Source organism: Emys orbicularis, chromosome 2 (genome assembly GCF_028017835.1).
Source record: "Emys orbicularis isolate rEmyOrb1 chromosome 2, rEmyOrb1.hap1, whole genome shotgun sequence".
Lineage (NCBI taxonomy): Eukaryota > Metazoa > Chordata > Testudines > Emydidae > Emys > Emys orbicularis.
In genome coordinates this window covers 203,504,990-203,526,796 of record NC_088684.1, presented here as the reverse complement: position 1 = coordinate 203,526,796, position 21,807 = coordinate 203,504,990, and the positions used below count along the sequence as shown (strand labels likewise).

General features: G+C 40.0%; 1 gene segment (V, D, J or C); it reads right to left on the bottom strand.

Moving 5' to 3' along the window:
- Nucleotides 1-451: 451 nt before the first annotated feature.
- On the bottom strand, nt 452-9,491 carry LOC135873778 (T-cell receptor gamma chain C region C7.5-like). The segment is given in 4 exon segments: nt 452-1,128; nt 1,954-2,007; nt 3,571-3,876; nt 9,407-9,491. Coding segments are annotated over 4 exon segments (579 nt in total).
- Between the last annotated feature and the right edge of the window lie 12,316 nt (nt 9,492-21,807).

The following is a 21,807-nucleotide window of genomic DNA, read 5'->3' as shown; positions in this document are numbered from 1 at the left end:
TGTGCTTGTACTTATGCCAATACTTTGCCCAGACTTGGACAAAATTTTTAGAACAGATTAATATTAATGATTTTATCAAAATAAGGACTTGCAAAGTTTGGAGAGGAGTTCAGAGTGATACCCGAGAACTCTTGCCTTTATTTATTGGTTTAAAATGAACTGTTTGAGCTTACAGTATGCATTGAAGAGAGTATTTCACTTTTTGAAATTCTTTAGGCATATACTGAAGAGGGTATATCTAGTTAAGATTGTATTTCATTCATTATAACTTGTATGTTGTTAAAAGATATAATATGGAAGTTTGCCATGTATGAGGCAAGTGTAGGTGTTTAGCTTTACCATTCTCTTCCAAACTTGTGTATGTCTGCCTTGAAAAATCTTTTTTTAAAGTGTTTAGATGTCCTTTAAATAAATAAACTGGACAGAATATTTTGTAATGCTGAATTTTATTTAAAATACATTAATCCTTCAATTTTTAAAAACAATTACTCATATGTCAAAGCCTGTTTTTGTTTTGTAAAGGAAATAAATGAAATTAATAGAAATGAAATGACAGATGATTTTAAATTACAGATTAGGACTCCATGCCTGCTAATGATTATAGCGGTGAGTTTTTCCCATTGACTTCCCTGAATGCCGTTGGCCTGTCCACATCCCAAAAGGTGTTTGTGTGCACAAGTGTTTTTGCAGGACAAGAGCCTAAGAGACTGATCCTGCACTGCTTTGTGATGCAAAATTCCCATTGAAATCAAGGAGTCCTTTAAGTTCTACAGTTACAAAATTAAAATAATAAAATAGAAAAAATGAACACATGTAAAACTGTTCACTCTCAAGCAGAAGAAGCCATCTGTGCTAACTAGAGAATAAACCAACAAAATCAAATTGAAATGTATATCTTGATATTTAGAGCCAGGTGTTTCATATGAACAGGCTTAGGGCAAAGCAAAGTAAATTTCAGACAAAAATGCTGAGTTTGGAAGGTGCAAGGAGAAGTTTAAGGTTTCTTTCCCTGGCGCTTGATTGGACTTTGCATCCTGTACATGAAGAAGAGTACGATGACGTAGTACATGGTGCTTTTCAGGAGAAGGACAATGTATATTAAATATGCCGTCCTGTGCATGAACCGCTCTGTAATAGCAACACAAAATTAAAAAAACCCAAACAGTTAATGGTGCATATTTTACAGCCTCAAAGAAAAATAAGTATAAAACCATGTGTCTGATAGTGGAAGGTCTATACGGTATTCAGTTGCAGTAACTATACTGGCTAATCAGACTATGCATAAATGAGTGTGTCTGCTAACCAGGTCTACATTCCGAATATACCTGCCCATCCAGCAGAGCTGATAGAAAAGAGGCACTCTGAGTGCTGGTATCGCTACTATCTGCTAAGGAGTAAGCATGATGCTAGTGCTTCTGGCATTGACAGCTTATAATAGGGTGTTGCCATGATTTTAGGCCAAAATGTTCAGACCTGGAAGTTTCTTCTAAGTCCATATTCAAGCAGCTAAATAAAAGTGGTTTGATTTTAAGACTTCCTGATCACCCACAAATTGTACTGAAATAAGTTGGGTCATCAAGCATTCAGCACCTTTACGCACCATTTGAAAATATTGGCCTTGGATGGTTTTTATAATTTAACATGTTAAGTATTAGATTAAAGAACAGTTGCATGTGTAGGCTAAAGAACAATGACACACGTGGCATGTTAACAGAGCATAACAAATACCACCAAAGCATGTATTTCAGCAGAACCTAGTGTTTAACCTGAGCTACCCATGGGCATTAGGTACTGGACACACTGCAAATGTTAACTTACAGCAGTGTTCCACACCTAGAATAATTGTGTGTGGACTATTTACAAAGAGAATATTTTTGTTTTTGTCTTAACCATATGAAATAGTGCTTAATTCTTAACTATATTGTAGAGAAAATGAGAATTGGACACAATTACCTGTGAAAAGTCGGTTGGTACAGCCTGCTGTGCTTTGAGGCGCTATGGAGGTGCCTGAAAGGATAGAAGCATAACATGTAAAGGGCTTTAATTGTCAAATGGGATTCTTGTTGCAAATTAACACACCCCTTTCTTGACAGAAGTTTAAAGAAAAAAAAAAGATGGTAAAAGTATTATAACCACAGTGACTCAAATATGGAAAGTTAATATTTTAAAAAATAAGTACCTAGATTCCATCCAGAGTAAATGCTCAGTAGCATGTAATTTATGTGCAAAACCAAGTAGAGATAAAACTGGGAAAAATGCATATGCTCCTGCAAGTGAGTACTTGTATGCCTTATATAGAGATTTAGGTACTGATGTTGCAATCAGATCAGTCAGTGCAGACCTCTGACCCTTTAGGTGCTCAATTGAAGTCTTTGCATTTACATGGGTGCCGGGGCCTGGACTAGCAGATCTGATTGCAGGGTCTGGACATTGGCCCTTCTGTGTATGCAAGTTTCTGTTCATGTAACGCCAGATGCATTTTGTCCCACCAAATTACTCAGTTGTGTTTGCCCCTTTGCAATGTATATGTATACTCGGCCGATAAAAACCTGGCCGCCTTATTTTGTCTCTAGTCAGAGGGAGCCTGAGATTGTTGGCATTCATGGTAATGTTGTTTAATAGCTGTACAAGAGACAGAAGAAAATAATCCTGATGAGGATACAGTCTAAGGCCCATCTCTTAGGCCTTTTGGATGGGCAAGAGGGGGATGGTCAATAAGTCTATTTTTCTATTGTATTTGAAACAGATAAATTTGTATCTTCTCTTATTAATTGCCTCCATGCTGACTGAGACCTGGGGGTAAGATACATACTGCAAATCAATAAATAACCTGAAAATATATTTTTATCAGAAGGCACTTTGAGAACTGAAATGTAAGGATTATGGGCCAGATTCTGAGCTAGTGTCAACTGGCCTGGCTCTATTAACTTGACTAGAGCTATGCCAGTTTACACCATCTGAGAATCTAGTTATGTGGGAATAGAAGTTTGAAAAATACCTATTCAATCAAAAGAACAGAGACAGATTTTGTTCTTAAAGATCTAAACCTGATCTCAAATAAGAATCAAACAGAAATTACGGTACTTCTCTTAATTTATTTTCTCTTTCTCTTGCATTATCTTTTTGATTTTGGTTTGTGTAATTATTCTGGTCTGCTTTAATAAGCTAGATGCTGTGTGTATTATTACTTTTGTTGCAGTATATAGCACTTGTTCAAAACCAAACACTCTAGCCCAGGTCTGTGGCTGGTGTAAATCTACAGAGCTCCATTGACTTCAGTGGAGTTACGCTGATTTACACTAGTTGAGGATCTCAGCCAACATTTTCTTTCATTCTAGAAAGATTTTAAACTGGGGGAGAGAAGCCAAAACTGAGCTTTTGATGGAGATAGTTTCCATCTCTCCATAAGTTGGCTAACATTGGCCTGGAGAGCGCAAACCCTTTTAGGAACAGTAATGAATTTTATTGTTTTATTGTAAAGAAACAGTGAACTCTCTAAATATATATATATATATATATATATATATATATATATATATATATAACTAGTTTTAATAATATAGTATATACCTTGAGATTTGATAGAGACAGAACCAGTATCTTTTTCATGTTGATAGTTGCAGCGATAATTCTTGTTGCTATTTTTATCTACGGTCAGCCAGCTGCTCATTGAGTATGATTGTCGATTGTCATCAGGGGGCCAAATTTCCCCAAGCACTGCATTTTTCTCTACATTCTTCTTGTCGTCGTCCCAAGTCACTTTAATAACATTTGGGTAAAAATCCTCAATGAGGCATACGTGTGTTACTTTCCCATCTTTTTCAGTAAGAGGAGGCAGGACCTGAACCTTGTTGGAATCAAGTTTTGCTTCTGTTTCTGGATTCATTTTAGAGAGAGAAATGAATTTATTAGAAATTAAGTAAATTCAGAATTGCAGTATACATGGTATGCTGTGCTTTTGAAACAATAAAGAATTCAAAATATTTGAAAGTAGAAGAGAGGCAATTTCATTTCTTGCATCCAATTCCTCCAAATTGCACTCATGCACACAATCTTAACTCTGAGTTCAGCATGAGAACGATATCTCATTGCCAAACGTATTTTAACTACTTCAAGTCTATAATATATTGTAACTGCCTATTAAATTCTGAAGATGGGAGTAAATTATCCACTTATGAGTTACAGCTTTAGGGAGTTGGAATTGCAGAAGTTTACGTGCTTAAATTGAATGCAGGTTTTTGTGGAACAGAAGAATCTGTGAGAGTGCCCACTAACTTAGCTTCCAAACTCAAAAAATATTAAACACTTTTTGAATAAATACTAAGTACAGTTTTATGTTCTGGTTCATTTCAAAACATTTGTGACTTTGAAAAATCTCCCCTTTATTTACCCAAAATTTGTGTATAAAAGACACCGTGATAGTGAGAGGAAGGGTACATCTACACGACAATAAAAGACCTGCGGCACGACCACGACTGGCCCAAGTCTCCTGATTCTGACGTGCAGGGCTGGGGTAGCGCGGCTAAAAATTGCAGTGTTGTTGTTTCGGCTTGAGCTGGAGCGCAAGCACTGAAACCCAACAACGGAGGTGGTCTAAGAGCCCAGGCTCCAGTCAGAGCCTGAATGTCTACACTGCAGGTTTTAGCACCAAAGCCCGAGACCACAAACCCAAGTCAATTGACCCAGGCTCTGAGACTTGGTGCTATGGGATTTTTATTACAGTGTAGATGTACCTGAAGGGAAGGGTATTAAAGATTCCACAAACCTTTTAATGAGGCCTCTCTTTAAAAATCACTAGAATATTTTATCAGGAGATAAATTTGCCCTGAACTAATTGCACATACTATTTAAGAACCTTGGTTAGCACTTTTAAAAAGAGAGTTAGAAAAGTAATCTTTAAGCCTTTTCCACACTAAGAAATTTAACCTTTGTGAAAACATTTTTTATCAATTATTCACCTTAAAATGATATAAGAACATACAAGATATGTTCTATTGCAGACCCAACCAATACAACTTCGGGGGAACTGTTGCTGAACACCATTTTGGGATATTACAGTAAATACATTAACATAAATCACTCAATGACAAATATCAATTACGAAATTAGCAAGGATAATACACCCTGAAATGACTTTGTTCATGTATTTGGCAAATGTAATGTAGTGTTATGCATAATGCTTAACACTTCTGAAAATCAAGTCACTTAAATGCCCAAATAAGTATTTCAGAGCCTAACTTTAGTCAACCACTTTTGAAAATCTAGATTATGAAGTATTACTAACAATGGAACTCTCAATGGAACTCAGCTATCAAATCTTTGCTGAGGAATAGAGGGAATGTTGCTGCTTGTGTCCAAATCCTGGAGTGGATTAGCAAAGTGCCAATTAGTGAATTTCTGCTGTATCTCCTAAATTATTTTAAAATAATTCTGCCACAGTATTAATGTTGTTACTCTAGAAATAAAGCTTAAAAAATTGCAAAAAAATCATTTTTTTTGGTCACTTCATAAAATTTTAAAAAATTGCGGCCTGCTATAGGATTGGATAAAATACAACCAAAAATATTTTATATTAAAAGTTTGAACTAGAAAGGATGAAAATTTTATTTCATCCCCGAGTTTGTGTAAGTGCGTGAAATAATAAATACTGAACTAGACCAAAGAAGACTTCCTTACTAAAATTATTATCTGTCTGCTCGTTTCATATGGCTGACATTAAACAATACATGTTTTTAAACAGTATATTGAATTTACTAGTTTTCACAAGAAGCGAGCAGGTTCAAAACACTTTTACTGCTGCTAATTTCTGTCTCCTGTTTGTCACTGTGGGATACAACCACGAGAATAAGGTTCCCAACCCAGCTAACTGCCAAAGAAGTATTCTCTACAGAACGAGGCAACGTTCTCATGTTATAAATGTGCATCACAAAGAAGAAACGGAAGGTTGTTGATATTTCAGTAGTGTCGAAGGTCCCCAAATGGGCACCATGTATTCTGTGCATTCTCTATTTGTTCCAACACTTAACTGCAACAAAATAGTTGGCCTATACTCCACAAAACATTTTGATTGGAATTTTTAAAGGCAGTAAGAAGGGATTTAGGTGCCCAAATCACCTTGAAATTCAGGCTCCTTTGATAATGTCAGCCATTGTCTTTAGTCAACTAAGACACAAATAGATTAATACTAAGGCCCTGCTCCCGCAAAGTCATAGACTCAGACTTTAAGGTCAGAAGGGACCATTATGATCATGTAGTCCGACCTCCTGCACAACGCAGGCCACAGAATCTCACCCACCCACTCCTGTAACAAACCCCTAACGTATGCCTGAGTTATTGAAGTCCTCAAATCGTGGTTTAAAGACCTCAAGGTGCAGAGAATCCTCCAGAAAGTGACCCGTTCCCCACGCTGCAGAGGAAGGTGAAAAAGCTCCAGGGCCTCTGCCAATCAGCCCTGGAGGAAAATTCCTTCCCGACCCCAAATATGGCGATCAGTTAAACCCTGAGCATGTGGGCAAGACTCACCAGCCAGCACCCAGGAAAGAATTCTGTGTAGTAACTCAGATCCCACCCCATCTAACATCCCATCACAGACCATTGGGCGTATTTACCTGCTAATAATCAAGATCAATTAATTGCCAAAATTAAGCTATCCCATCATACCATCCCCTCCATAAACTTATCAAGCTTAGTCTTGAAGCCAGATATGTCTTTTGCCCCCACTACTCCCCTTGGAAGGCTGTTCCAGAACTTCACTCCTCTAATGGTTAGAAACCTTCATCTAATTTCAAGTCTAAACTTCCTGATGGCCAGTTTATATCCATTTGTTCTTGTGTCCACATTGGTACTGAGCTTAAATAATTCCTCTCCCTCCCTGATATTTATCCCTCTGATATATTTATAGAGAGCAATCATATCTCCCCTCAGCCTTCTTTTGGTTAGGCTAAACAAGCCAAGCTCTTTGAGTCTCCTTTTATAAGACAGGTTTTCCATTCCTCGGATCATCCTAGTAGCCCTTCTCTGTACCTGTTCCAGTTTGAATTCATCCTTCTTAAACATGGGAGACCAGAACTGCACACAATATTCCAGATGAGGTCTCGCCAGTGCCTTGTATAACGGTACTAACACCTCCTTATCTTTACTGGAAATACCTCGCCTGATGCATCCCAAGACCGCATTAGCTTTTTTAACGGCCATATCACATTGGCGGCTCATAGTCATCCTGTGATCAACCAATACTCCGAGGTCCTTCTCCTCTTCTGTTACTTCCAACTGATGTGTCCCCAATTTATAACCAAAATTCTTGTTATTAATCCCTAAATGCATGACCTTGCACTTTTCACTATTAAATTTCATCCTATTACTATTACTCCAGTTTACAAGGTCATCCAGATCTTCCTGTATGACATCCCGGTCCTTCTCTGTATTAGCAATACCTCCCAGCTTTGTGTCCGCAAACTTTATTAGCACATTCCCACTTTTTGTGCCAAGATCAGTAATAAAAAGACTAAATAAGATTGGTCCCAAAACCAATCCCTGAGGAACTCCGCTAGTAACCTCCTTCCAGCCTGACAGTTCACCTTTCAGTATGACCTGTTGTAGTCTCCCCTTTAACCAGTTCCTTATCCACCTTTCAATTTTCATATTGATCCCCATCTTTTCCAATTTAGCTAATAATTCCCCATGTGGAACCGTATCAAATGCCTCACTGAAATCGAGGTAAATTAGATCCACAGCGTTTCCTTTGTCTAAAAAAATGTTACCTCTCAAAGAAGGAGATCAAAGAAGTTTTACACATGTGCTTAATTTTATACATTGTGAGTAGTCCCACTGATGTCAAAGCTTGTGAAGGTTCTTCTACTAAAATGGTTTCAGCTTATTTTTGTGCTGTCTGGCTATTCTAGAGTTTTCTGAAACTATTTGGAACTGAACCAGACTATAACCCTGTATGTAATTAGGGTTGTGTCAAAAAGTATTTAAAATATCTTGAAATTAGAAGCAAATAAAGATACTTGAGATGTAAGACTACCTAACCAAGAAAAATCTCTTCATTAAAGAACTTTCCCTCATTTTGGAAATTGTCACCAAAAAGGGAATTGATTTTTCTCTTCTTTCCAATTTAGATCCTCATGCTCCAGCACTAATTAGTTCAACATTTGGGGCTCAATCTTACATTCCATATACACCATAAGCACCCAGGAATACAGGATTGGGCTTGAACAGTAGGTTTACCAAATGATTTATTTACTCAAGTCTTGTATGTATTCAAAAAACCTTTACATAGCTTCCTGCCCAGTGATGTTGTGCCTTGCAAAATATAATGATTATTTCTGGCATTTCTCTTTAGATGTTTTTAGAAATTGGAGTCACATTTACATGTTGATACTTTTGCAAGCACACATAGTTTTTTGTATTTGCACTTGGTTAGATGGGTGTCTATCCAATATAAAATCTGAATTTTGTACATATATAAGCAGTATGTGTGTTTGCATAAGTGGGCAAAATCTGTTTTAAATATCTTGCCTCATTTTAGGTGAGATATAAAACCCCTTAAGGCCAATGGGATTTTTTTCTTTGGCTTCAATGGCCTTTGGATAAGACACTTTAAGAAGATAAGACCCTTAATTTCCAAGTCAATTATAGTTTCCAATGTGGAGCTACTTGTTGTTTTGGTCCAACTTAACTTTTCAAAACACCTCACTTGTCTAATTTATTTAAGTGGAATTTTTAACAAGGAAGGCATGTTGTAAAAGAATATACGTGATATATTCTTATTACTTTAAGTATCACTTCTCTTTTTTAAGACAGTAATCAACTTTGGGCCCCTTGGTTTCACTTCTTGCTCAAAAGAAATTCCTATTAGTTTCAATGAGAGGTTTTCTATAGTGAGGATTGCAGGGTTAAGTTATAATGGACTCACTGCTAACTATTTTTGTGTGTGTTTGCAATCTGCATGCCACTTATAGGTAAACTCTCATACGTAAATAATGCTGATGTTCTAGTTGAGAACAAAGTCCATTATGCCATCAGAATATATTAAAAAATAAGTAAATGGTATGCTTGCAATTTTAATTTTGCATTATGTGCTTGGTCCAGCAAAGTGCCGAATGTGCCTGTGAAGTTCTGAACGCTTCTCATTTCCCACTGAAACCAATGGACATTGAGGGTGCTCAGCACCTGGTATTATTTACACCCAAAAGAGCAAAGGATTGTTATGACATTTCTCTGTTGCTAGCCAGTGACTTATGATTTCATTAACATTAGTGTTGTTAATAAATTATTACACTCATAATAAAATTTTATCTCAATGCAAGAACGTACACTGGCTAAAGTATTGAGCTTATTTTGATAGATTTTGCCATTATGAAACATTTAAAGTAGTTTGACTAAAAACTTTCTAAAAACTTACTAGTTACAACAAGTTTTGTGCCAGTTCCAAAGATTTTCGTAGCTCCCACTGTGTTACAACTTACTACAAAAACGGCCCAAGACATGTCTATTCAGAGGGATCAGATCTGAACAAATATTTCTAAATAGGCACAACTGAGAGCCAGTTAATTCAAGCAAAGAAATGGTGGAATTTTCAATGTATTTTTCAGAGTGAGCTTACATTGGTATTTTCAAATACTGTATATTAATATTAATTTGGTAGCTTTTAGATTCTGTTTAAAAGAAAATCATTCATTTCATTGACAGAGAGGATCGGGTTGACATTTGAGACCTAATGTTGGACTCGTACTATTTTCTCTTTCCTAGTAGACTGATGGAAAAGGGTATTTCACTTAAATTCTGCTGGATGCTCGGTGTTTTTGTCCCTGTACTGCCAGAGTGGTCAAATTGGTGCATTTTAAAAATCCCAATATAAATAAACATATAATTAGAAAAAAATACTCATTTTACAGTACACTGTGACCTATCCCCTTTTCTCAAGATGTTTCATGACATCTTTCCACACACTAACTTCTTACATCTCCTGACTGATACATACTTCTGATACGGGATGACAAATCCTGGTCACCGCACTAAGCAGAGTTAAGGGGGTTTCTTTAGGAGAGCTACATGATGGACGGGAAGAGGAAATCTTTCCCTCAACCTAGCTAGAGCATCATAGCCAGGAGCTTTAGTAAAGGCCATGCAGTTGCCCACCCACTGAGCAGGCATTTTGGCCAGTTGATCTCACTAGTCACAGACCCAATGGCCATTCCATGCCCTCACCACTCCCCTACCCCCGATCCCCACTGTTCTTTGGTGCACAGGGGTACCCTAGAATTGCCTCTTTGGCTTGCCCCCCACACAGGATGGAACTATGGATGTTCTGGTCTGGGGTATTGACCCCTACACAAGAGAAAAACCCAGCTTTGACTCAGGATGAGTAAAAAACCCCTCTATATCAATAATTGTCAATGTGAATTCTGTACATTAGCCTCACATTTAGATAGTACAGACATTCATTCTTCTGCTGTAGATTGCATATCACGTTTCCATTGTCAGTTATCCTTTTTGAATAAATTGTGCTCTGCAGTCTCTAATTTTATATTATCACAAGTAACTTTTTCTCTATGCTACTATAGAACTTACTTGAAACAATGAGCTTTGTGCCAGAGCCGAAGACTTTGATATAATTGTTCTCACTGTGTTCATGTGCTTTGCAAAAACTCATGGGCCAGATCTTCAGCTGCTGGAAATCAAAGGAGCTTCATTGAGGATCTGGCCCATATAGCTGAATATAGCTTCATATTTTTTGATGTGCAATTGTGAATAGATGTTGACAATCACTTTAATATACTAGACTTGTGAATAAAATGGCTTTTCTTTACAAAATGGCAAATACTTGATCCTGTATTCCGCTGGCACCCCAAACTCCAATAGATTGCATTGGATGTTTGGAGTACTTTAGAAGCAGACATGCAAAATGAGTCAAAAACTTCAAATGCGTTCTACATATCAAAGGCTTCGAATTTTCTCGTGCTTGGATCCCTCAGCATCACTTGAAATTTCTATTTTTCTCTTAGAGTGAATTTAGGGTTTGTGAATGGTGCCAAACTGACAGCACTGGAAACTACCTATACTGAAAATACTTCAGCATTCTACAATAGTGGTCCAGGGCTTAATAATGCTATTGTAAAATGTGCTGAGTGATTTTGGACTATTGCTGGAGAATCTATTTTATTTAGTGTTGGATTTCTCACCAGGTCCTAACAGTGTATTTGAAATCTGTTTGCAAAGGTCACCTTTAAAGGATGAGATGGTAAATTATTCTTAATATCCCTTAAGTTCTTGGTATTTCTGATACAAGTGTCATCAACAATGCCTGTCATGATGAAGTTTTTTAAGGTGGACACCTGTCCTCTGAAGATTCTTTGCTCACAACTGCACATCACTTTCTGCCATAAATTTGGATTTGGTCTTTTAGGACCAATGGGGTTTGGATCAGATACTTATATATTTTTTCTATAAGGAGTTTATGTTCAGTCAGTAATGTCAAAAATCAGTACCTAGAACTGTTTGAGAAGGCAGCAAACTGATTTAAACCAGCCCTAGACTACTTGAGAATCTTATCAGCAAAATAAATATCAGTAATAGTAGCTCCTTTGTACTTTATAACTAATGCTCTGCACTGATCACTCTGTTCTTAATGCACTTTTTTTTTTTACAAAAACCCAAATAACTTCCATCATATAATGTGAGATATGATCTTTGGACAACCTTTTAATAAGCATTTCAAATATTTTTCCATTTATTTCTTCTATGAAAGAATGTAAAGTTTTGGTGAATTATTTTTCTTATTTTAAACAAAATGACTAAGTACTTCTGAAAGTTGTCAGATAGCATTGTAGACTGAATCCCTTTCCTCACGGGATAGATACAACACAGGCAGGGACAGGAGAAGCTTCTTCACACCATCCCACCGAGCCATGTCATTTTTGTCCTGGAAGGACAACCTCTAGAGATGAGGGGACAGTTCAGTCTCCAATTCAATCTTTGGCTTCTGCACCGAGCCTGCCATTAGTATCAGGTTTTTTCTAGAATATTGCATTCAGAAGCATCCAGTTATTCCATTTTAATGTAAACTTCTTTAATGATGACTAGATGCACTTTAATGGATACAATATGAGAAGCACCATTATTCCCATGTCATGCTCGTTGACAGCACCAAGCTTGGTTCTGTTTGCATATCTTTTTACTCATCTATTCCACTAAGCAAGAATTCTGAAGAATTCTGGTAGGTCCTGCTGTCACTTATACTGGTGTAAATCTGGAGTAACTCCATTTTAAATGAATGGAGGGAAGTCAGTTTAAAAAGAGGAATGATGAGTGTGAGAGCAAAATCAGGACTGCTCACTATATATGACTTTAAAAGCAATTTCTGCTTGTTCAGTATACTTGTGAATAATGTTGTCCCTGCTAAGAAGTACGGTTATACAACATGGGTAAAATCCTGGCCAAAAGTCATTGCCATTGAGTTCTGTGGAGTCGGGATTTCACCTCATGTTCTTAGAATGGAAAAGCCCCTATTCCTATAATTCTGGAGTCAAATTCAGCCCTGAGCACAAACCGCCACAATTTCTTCTGATTTTACTTAGAGTTGTGCCAGGGTCTGAATTTCTCCATGATCTCAGTGTTATTTTTCCTCTTAGGAGGAACTTACTTAGCCAATATTTGATATTTCTCTTTGAGAAGATATTTTGTTACTAAAACATTTTATTGTATCCTACAGGTTTAATACACTAATAAATCAAGTGAGCAATCTTAGGTCTTCATGCTGTAATAAATAATCTGCACATGTCACTGACATGGTTCTCCATTCCTTTCACAGTCAAAAGAGCTGGTAAAGCTCTGGGAGTTTTGCCTGTCAAAGGCCTTGGCTACACTCGCGGATTCACAGCGCTGCCGCGGCAGTGCTGTGAAGCGCGAGTATAGTTGCGCCGCCAGCGCTGCGAGAGCTCTCTCGCAGCGCTGCAAGTACTCCACCTCTCCGAGAGGAGTAGCTTGCAGCGCTGCGAGGGAGCGTGCAGCGCTGCAGGCGCTGATTACACTGGCGCTTTACAGCGCTGCACTCGCTGCGCTCAGGGGGGTGTTTTTTCACACCCCTGAGCGCAGCAAGTGCAGCGCTGTGAATTGCCAGTGTAGCCAAGGCCTTAAGAGTGCAGGATCTTATACAAGTAAGAGGATTTAGGAAAACTGTCCATTGTAAACTATAATGCTAACTAAATTGTATCTACACTCTTAATACCATAGAATATTCACTTAAAGCAATATGCTGATCCTGATCTGATATTTTTAGAATGAATTATGATAGTGTATTTATTTTAATTGGCAGCATTACAACAATTTACCTTTAGTTGAGAGCTATAGCGGTACTAAGGTAAACTTGATTTTGAATTGAGGTTTAAAATAGACTGACCGTTCTAGTTGATTTATATAAATGTGCAGAGCACGATTCTGAGACAATAAGGATATGATTTTCCTTTGTTCTGTGTTTGTGCAGTCAGTTATACCAATGCAAACTGTGTGTAACATTCAACTTAATCAGAATGGTAGCATTTCCCATTGACTTTTTATGAGCATAAGTGACTTCCAAGAGAAAGGCAAAGAAGACTCAGACCCCAAGTATATATTGTTAAACACCTATTAAGTGGCAGTTTGCCTGCAATGCCAAGGTACTTCACACAAGATGACAATCTCTAGGCCAAATTCTTTCACTAACACTGGTATAACTACAAGAATTCAGCTATGAAGATACTGACTACTTCAGAGATTGCTTCTTTTGTTTTAATTGAGAAGCATCATGATGTTACTTCTTTCAGAGTTGTTTAATTTTATGCATGTTTATGAATTTTAGTTAAAGAATTTGAATAATATCAAAGCTAAGACAAATTTTTGCAACTGGACCAAGGACCCGCATGCTTATGGCAGCACATCCTCTGAAAAATGACATTTAGCAGCTGAAATATTAGAAATATTCATTATCTTGAAAAAATCTACTTTAAATCTATCAGTAAATATTGCAGGTTTGCTCTGGGATTGAAAAGTTGATGTTTTTGGGATCAGATCCCACGAGGTGCTAACAGCCCTAACTTGCACTGAAGTCTACAGGAATTGATGGTGTTCAGCACCTCACATTAAGTGCTCAGTACTTCACAAGATCGAGCTTACAATTGTTGACCTTACCTGTGATAAAAGGCTTTTCAATTATCACAATAAGTCTCTTTATCTTAGCATTACTGTAATTACCACATAACTTACCTGTTACAATGAGCTTGGTACCAGAACCAAATACTTTGAAGCGATAGCCACTAGAAGTATCACAGTGAGCAAATCCTTTGCAAAATACTGTACAGATCTAGTATCTTTATATTGATGAACCTGTAGCTGTTGCTTTAAAAAATTCTGATTTGCTATTTAAATTGCTTTCTGGTCTTGCAATAAAATAGTAAATAAGGAGAGTGCATGTAAAATAATGTGAAAACTGTGGAGGCTATTTTCAAAGGTGCAAAAGAAACTTAGACATGGTTAAGTTAGACGTGCCATTGAAAATGTGTCCCTAAAATTAATCTGTTTCAATATGGTTTAGATTGGCTGTTTCTAATAATTTGTGGAAAGGAACAAATTACTTTTAAATTCGGGTCCACAGGCTGAGGTTATAAAATTAAGCCTGCATGCTGCCATCGTTCCATGATGGTGCTCCTAATGATAATGATAGATTGAGGGTAGAATATAGCTCTTAACTTGGGTATATTCATGAGAATTATTTTGGCTAACTTCTGCAATTTGGTGTAATCAGAAATATTCCCCAACAGAAAACATTTGCTTTACAGAAATATTTGTTTGTCTCAGGGACAAGGTACCCAGCAAGGACGATTTAGCAGTATCTGGAGGGAATAATAAACTTAATTAAAGACCCAGAATTCTCTCAATCCCATTAAATCCAAACATGGCTAAAACCTTTTACCAATTGGAAATCATCTTTAAAAAATAAAATTGAGAATCATATTATTGCTTCAATTATTGTATTTTATTTAAAGGATTACTCTATCACATATACCTTATGTTTATGTAAAAAAGAAGCACACCTCTTTATTTCCCATCACTATATGGAATCAACAAGATTTACTGCATTTTTTCCGCCTTTTGGCCTTTAATTAAGCGCATGCTTAAATACGTTGCTGTATGCAAATGGCTCCTGAACTGGAGCTTTTTTTAGGAAAGAAAACACAATTGCATTAAGATATTACTACTAGAAATGTACCTTTTAATGCTACCTAATGGCCAGATCCTCCAAGGGCTGATGATCCTCAACTCCTATTTAAATGTATGAGCATTAAAGAAGCTCAAAACTCATATGATGAGGTGCTAAATAAACGGTATTGTACAAAAACCGTAAGTTCTACATTTCACATTTACTGCTAACAATAAGTGGTTCCACTTCTGAATATTTTTGCACAATCACCTCACAGTGTGACAATACTAAACAAGCTCTCCAAACAATTTACATCATTCTCATTGATTACACAAGTGTAACTGGTTTGCTCTGAATTACAGAGACTACTATGGGTGAAATCCTGATCCCAATGAAATCAATTGGAGTTTTGCCTTTGAGTTCTGTGGAATCAGGATTTCACCCAGTATATTTATGAATAACTTGATTTTGTCCTGGATAACAAGCATAATAAATACAAAGAGTAAATGTATGCTTTGAAAACATCTTGAGAAACTTACTTGAAACCACCAGTTTGGTGCCCGAGCCAAAGTACTTTACTCCATACTCACATCATTGAAATCCTCTACAAAAACTAATGAATTATCAAGTTATGAATTTCATAAGAATAAAATTCTGAAGTTCATATTTTTAATACAAAGGTCATAATCTAAACTAGGCTTGCTGTCAGCCACTTAACTATGTGAATATTCAACGGAGTTTATGGACTTTGTGACTTCCTGTGCCACCTGCTACCAAAAATGTGTTTTGCTCCTTGACATACATCACTGCATGGCAAATTGAGTGGGGTGATTTCCTGGTCACCACCCGATTCCATTAATTTCAGTGGATGAGCAGGATTTAGTCCTGTGATCTCCAATGTGCCTGGATGGGAAGGATGGTTTTGTGGTTAAAGCACCGGAGTGAGACTCAGGAGATTTGCCTTTTTTTTTCTGGCTCTCCCTCTCTGCCCTTGGGCAAATCACAATCTCTGTGCTTCACTTTACGTCTTAATGTATAGTTTAGAAAATGACACTTACTAGACAATCTATTATAAATACTGTTATGTACTCAACATTAACTAGCATTTATAGAATTGATTGGACTGTTTAAGTAGCTTTAATCTGATAAAGAATATTACACATAAAAGGGAAAAGATACTTTCCGTAAAAACACTTACTGAGAACCTGAAGACTGTTGCACCTCAGGCAATTTTCCTTCGTTAATCATTGTACACTGATATAGTCCTAATAACAAACTTGTTAATATTCTCATACCTGCTAAATTGAAATCTGTGCTGTGAATTTTGCACTTGCTGGCATTTGGACATAATTTAAAATTTAAAGCTCTCCATTTCCCTCCTTCCTGATTCTTAACACCTATTCAGTAAATATTCCAGTCTTTTACTCTTGTATTCAATTTATTATTAGGATCATATACTGCCCTCAGTGAACCCATTGGTGTCCTTGGAAGTTCCATACACAGGTTAAGAGCAATACACGGATTATGTGCAAATTCCTCTTTTAATATTCATTTATTCGGTCCAATTTTTTTGTCCATTGATTCTATTTACCAAAAGAAAAACAATCAAGAATAAAAATACTTACCAGAAACAACTAGTTTGGTTCCTGTGCCAAAGTACTTAATCCAGCTTGAAGTATCACATTGACTTTTCATTTTACAAGAAGCTGTGGTTCTTTACTTATGCTGCTGTGTCCTTGCTCAAATAACCAGGCACTCTAACCAGTACCTGGGGAAATACTTCTCATGAAGTTTTCCTGGTGTTTGACTATTTGGAGAATTTAATTAATTCACATTTTTGTGCCCTCATAAAGCTGATACATAAATTCTCTTCCCAGTGACTCTATTTGCATGTCTTTGCAGCTTTTCTGTTAATGAATCCTCACTCCTTAAAATGGAAACTAGATGATGGCTTCTATTTGATTTTAACGTTGTAAATGGACTGTTGGATCAGGCGGCTCTCAACCATTTTCACTGTGTGGTCCATATATGAAAAGAGAGATTGTCTCATGGACTACAACCCCTCTCCCATTCCCAATAGCATTGACCACCTCCTCCTTCTCCCATCCGCAGTCACATCACATCTCTGTAGCAATTGCTTACATGGAAAAATGATACCTGGAAAGAATTTCATTCTTAGCTGTATTACTGAAATTTAATAGATGGTAATGAGGAGGAACCAGCATAATGTGATCAGCCAGCTCTCTAGCGACGAGCACAAAGAGCTCCATAGACTGCAGCGGGGAGCTTGTACCCTAGATATATATTTTGCTGTATGTTGGGATTCTTGCAGTTTGTGTTAGCAATTTACTGGTATCTTTGTATATGGCTGCTGGGGAGGAGGAAAATATTTTCCTCTGCATACACAGACGTTTTGAAACAGAACGGAGATAACATCTGAGAAAGCCCACCTCATTTCAGACAAAAGGTGTGGATGAGAATCTAGCAATTGGAAGGGGACTAATCAGAGTCTTTGATCTCTCTCACAGCCACAGCCATCCCCCACCCACCACCCCCACCTCACTCACCTGCAGAATAATTCTGAGAAATAACTGAGAATGGATAAGAAAAATTGAAAAGTAACATATAGAGAGAGGTGGTTGTTTCAAAAGACTTGTCTACTACCCAAGAGTTTATTGGGAATTTCTCCCAGCATTGCAATAGTGCTGGTGAATCTTCACTGGTGAGCCCTGAGAGAACTGATGTAGTGAGGACAATAGCATTCACTGGCATGTTAACACCATGTCTTCGAGACCTGCTCTGAGCAGGATTAAGTGACACCATCATAAAAACACCAGCAGTAGCACTGCTGCACTTGGTGTCCTTGGTGGGGCTGTACTGATGTTAGTGCAACAGCAGGAGGTTGTGACGGTCCCCTCTGGTGTGATCCGGACCAGTGATCTGCTAGGTCACTCCAATCCTTGACTCTGGGAGCCAGTCTTACCTTTCTCTACTGTGAGAACCCCTACTCCTGGAGTGTTCACACGCACCCTCTGGCATATAAACTGCTCCTTGGATTCTGCCATAGTCTAATCATGATGCATAATAACTTGCACTGGTGTTGCACTTTCCATCCAAGAATTTCAATGTATTTTAATGCATTAAGTTTCAGTGTCTATGTGAGGCAGGTATTATTCACAGCAGGAGAAACTGAAACCCAGAGAGGATAAGTGACTTTGTCATGCAAGAAAGGGTGCGGAGGTTCAGGGGGCAGAGACTCGGGAGAAAGAGGAGGAGCTGGGGTGGGGTCACAGTCCTGGTGCTGGTCGCCTCCCACTTCTACATAAGTTCCAGCACCCCTGTAGGGGCCCCCAAAATTGACCAGGGTCCTGGGCATGGGTCCCATGGGCCCATGCATTAATCCACTACTGAGTAGAGCAGAAGAATTACATCTCATGTTTGGTTACCACACTCCTGCTAATACACCCAAGACTGACGTTCAATTTTATTGCAACAGTGTTACACTGTTGACTAGTATTTAACTTGAGATTCACTATGACCCCCAGATCCCTTTCCACAGTACTCCTTCCCAGGCAGTTATTTCCCCTTTTGTATGTGTGCAATTGATTGTTCTTTCCTAAGTGGAGTACATTACATTTGTCCTTATTGAATTTCATCGTATTTACTTCAGACCATTTCTCCAGTTTGTCCATTTTGAACTTTAATCATATCCTCCAAAGCACTTGCAACACCAGGAAGGGCAGCTGTTTAACCCAATCCTTTTGTAGCAGCCAAGTTAACCCATGCTCATACCAACTGGGATCACCCTAATGCATCACCACTCAGACAGTTCAGTGATGAGCGATAAATGACAATATAAAATAGGATATGGTAGGCAGTAAACTACCAATGGTTTCTGTGATGGATTGTAAGGACTGGTCATAATCTCCTCACTTCTAGGCCCTAGGAGCAGTGAATAAAAGAGAAATAGAAGAATCATCCTCTCTCCTCCTCCTGTTCTGACTTTCAAGCTGGGCAGCTCCAGTCCCTGAAGACTCCATCTGCAATAAGCACGCTATAGCCAGGGCCGGGTCTAGGCACCAGCAAAGCAAGCAGTTGCTTGGGGTGGCAGATTTGCAAGGGGCGCAAGAATCCAGCATGGGAGCTGAGAACCAACAGGGGGCCCCGGGAGCTGTAGTTCCTTGGTTAGCTCCCTGCCTATAGAGCCAGCCCTGGAGCAGGGAAAGAACTACATTTCCCAGCATTCCCTTGGCCACTAGCAACAGGAAAGGGTGGGGGAAGGAATATGGAACTGAAATCTGCAGCTTACTGTGAATGGTAGGAACAGAGCCAGCTCTAGGTTTTTTGCCACCCCCCCCCCGCACCCCTGTATTGCCCCAGCCCTGGGCTCTTCCCCCCCCCCCCCCGCACCCTCTGCTGCCCCAGTCCTGGGCTCTTCCCCCCCCCCCCGCACCCCCCTGCTGCCCCAGCCCTGGGCTCTCCCCTCCGACCCACACCCCCCTGTTGCCCCAGCCCTGGGCTTTCCCCCGCGACCTGCACCCTCTGCCGCCCCAGCTCTGGGCTCTCACCCCACCCACACCTCCTGCCGCCCCAGCCCTGGGCTCTTCCCCCCCTCCCCCCGCATCCCCGGCCGCCCCAGCTCTGGCCCCCATCCGCACCTCCTGCCACCCCAGCTCTGGGCTCTCCCCCGCCCACACCCCCTGCAGCCCCAGCTCTGGCCCCCACCTGCACTCCCCTGCTCCCCCAGCCCTGGGCTCTTCTCCCCCCCCTGCGCCTCCTGCCGCCCCAGCCCTGGGCTCTCCCCCAAAGAAGGAATTGGGGGGACTAAATGGATGGTGCACCTCTCTATCTGAAGACTAGCAAGGGAGGTATGTGGATCCCACTAGAATTTAAAATGAAAAGTAAGGGAGGGGAGGCTCTGGACCTGGGCAGCTTTAGATACAGTACCAGGCACTTAGGAGGATTTCCACTTCTGAGCCATGGAAGCAGAAATTGACTTTTCCTTTCCAGATATAGCTAATATTCAGAAAGGGAATCTAGCACCTGCCTTCCAGATTTTAACACCCTCAAAATTCAGGAGTGCTCAAGCTCAATTTGGGCAGCTGTTACTTCATTTCCCCCAAATCAAATATACTGATCCACTGTAACTTGCTGTAGAAAAAGTAGAATAAATTGAGCAAGAAATGCTTCCCAGTGGTTATTAGGACTGGAATTGCTATTTTCAACAGCCATTCCTTTTTTTTTTTCTTTTCTTTTTTTTAAAAGTTTTAGTTTTATTTGTTTAAAAGGAATACCGTGATAGTGCATTCCCCATAGAAACAAAGAATGGAACAAAAGAATAATAAAGGCACCTCAACTTTTCCTCATTTATGTGGGACAGTCTTATAATATGCATCCAGCTATCCTCCAGTCACACAAGCTGAAAATTGTTCCACTTTACTGCAGTTCTGTAACCATATGGGAACCAATCCTGTCTGTGTTCTGTGCACATCCAAAATTCCTGCTGAATGACCTGCCCTGGGAGCGAGTTACCAGTGACCCAGGGCTGGGGCGGCAGGAGGGTGCAGTTGGGGGGGGGGAGAGCCCAGGGCTGGGGTGGGGGGCAGCCAAAAATTTTTTTGCTTGGGGCAGCAAAAAACCTAGAGCCGGCCCTGGGCTATAGCGCCCTCCCGGTTCAGATATGTGGTCAGTCTGCCCATGTGGCATCCCCACAAAGCTACTGAGCATGCTGCAACCTGGTGCTTCAGGGGCTGAGCAGGACTTTCCTTGTAATTGCTGCTCAGTGTTGCCAACTTTGGTAATATTTCGCTGACTTGCCTCGTTTTGAAAGGCCTTGGCAGCAAACCTCCCCACCACAAGCCAATAACCCTTTAGTTGGCGACAGGTGACCTTTTGGGTGCTCTCTGGGTGATTCAGATGGGCCCTGTCTCTGCTGCCATGGGTGCCCTTTGTGAATGAGCAGCCACCACGGTGCGTGCACAGCTGGGTGGGGAGGCAGCCAATGGAGAAGTGGGGGAAGGGTATAAACCCAGAATTGTCCCATGTGCGAGTGAGCCGCGGCTGCTGCTATGACACCTCCATGGAGCGCACAGGGGCCAGGGGCGGCTCCAGGCACCAGCGCAGCAAGCACGTGCCTAGGGCAGCAAACCGCGGGGGGCGGCCTACCAGTGGTGTGCCTGCGGAAGGTCCGCCGGTCCTGCAGTTTCGGCGGCAATTCGGCGGCGGTTACACCGAAGCCGCGGGACCAGCAGATCACCCGCAGAAACGCTGCTGAATCCGCGTGACTGCGGACCGCCCGCAGGCATGCCGCCAAAGGCTGCCTGACTGCCGTGCTTGGGGCAGCAAAAAACATAGAGCCGCCCCTGACAGGGGCAACAGCTCCCAGCGCCTGTTTCATCCAGCGGGTGGTGGCATCTTTTCCTTCCTCCCACCTGGAGCTATTTCCTCTGCTGCTTTGTGCCCCTCCCCCCATGCAGCACAGCACCAGTGAGAGAGGGGAGGGCTGAGTATGGCCTGCCCATAGCCACCGCCATGATTCTAGATATGATTTTATCCCGGTAAAATTATGCATAATTCACAGCGCCGTCATGGTAAAAACAGATCAAGTCACTCCATGGTCATGGCCACCT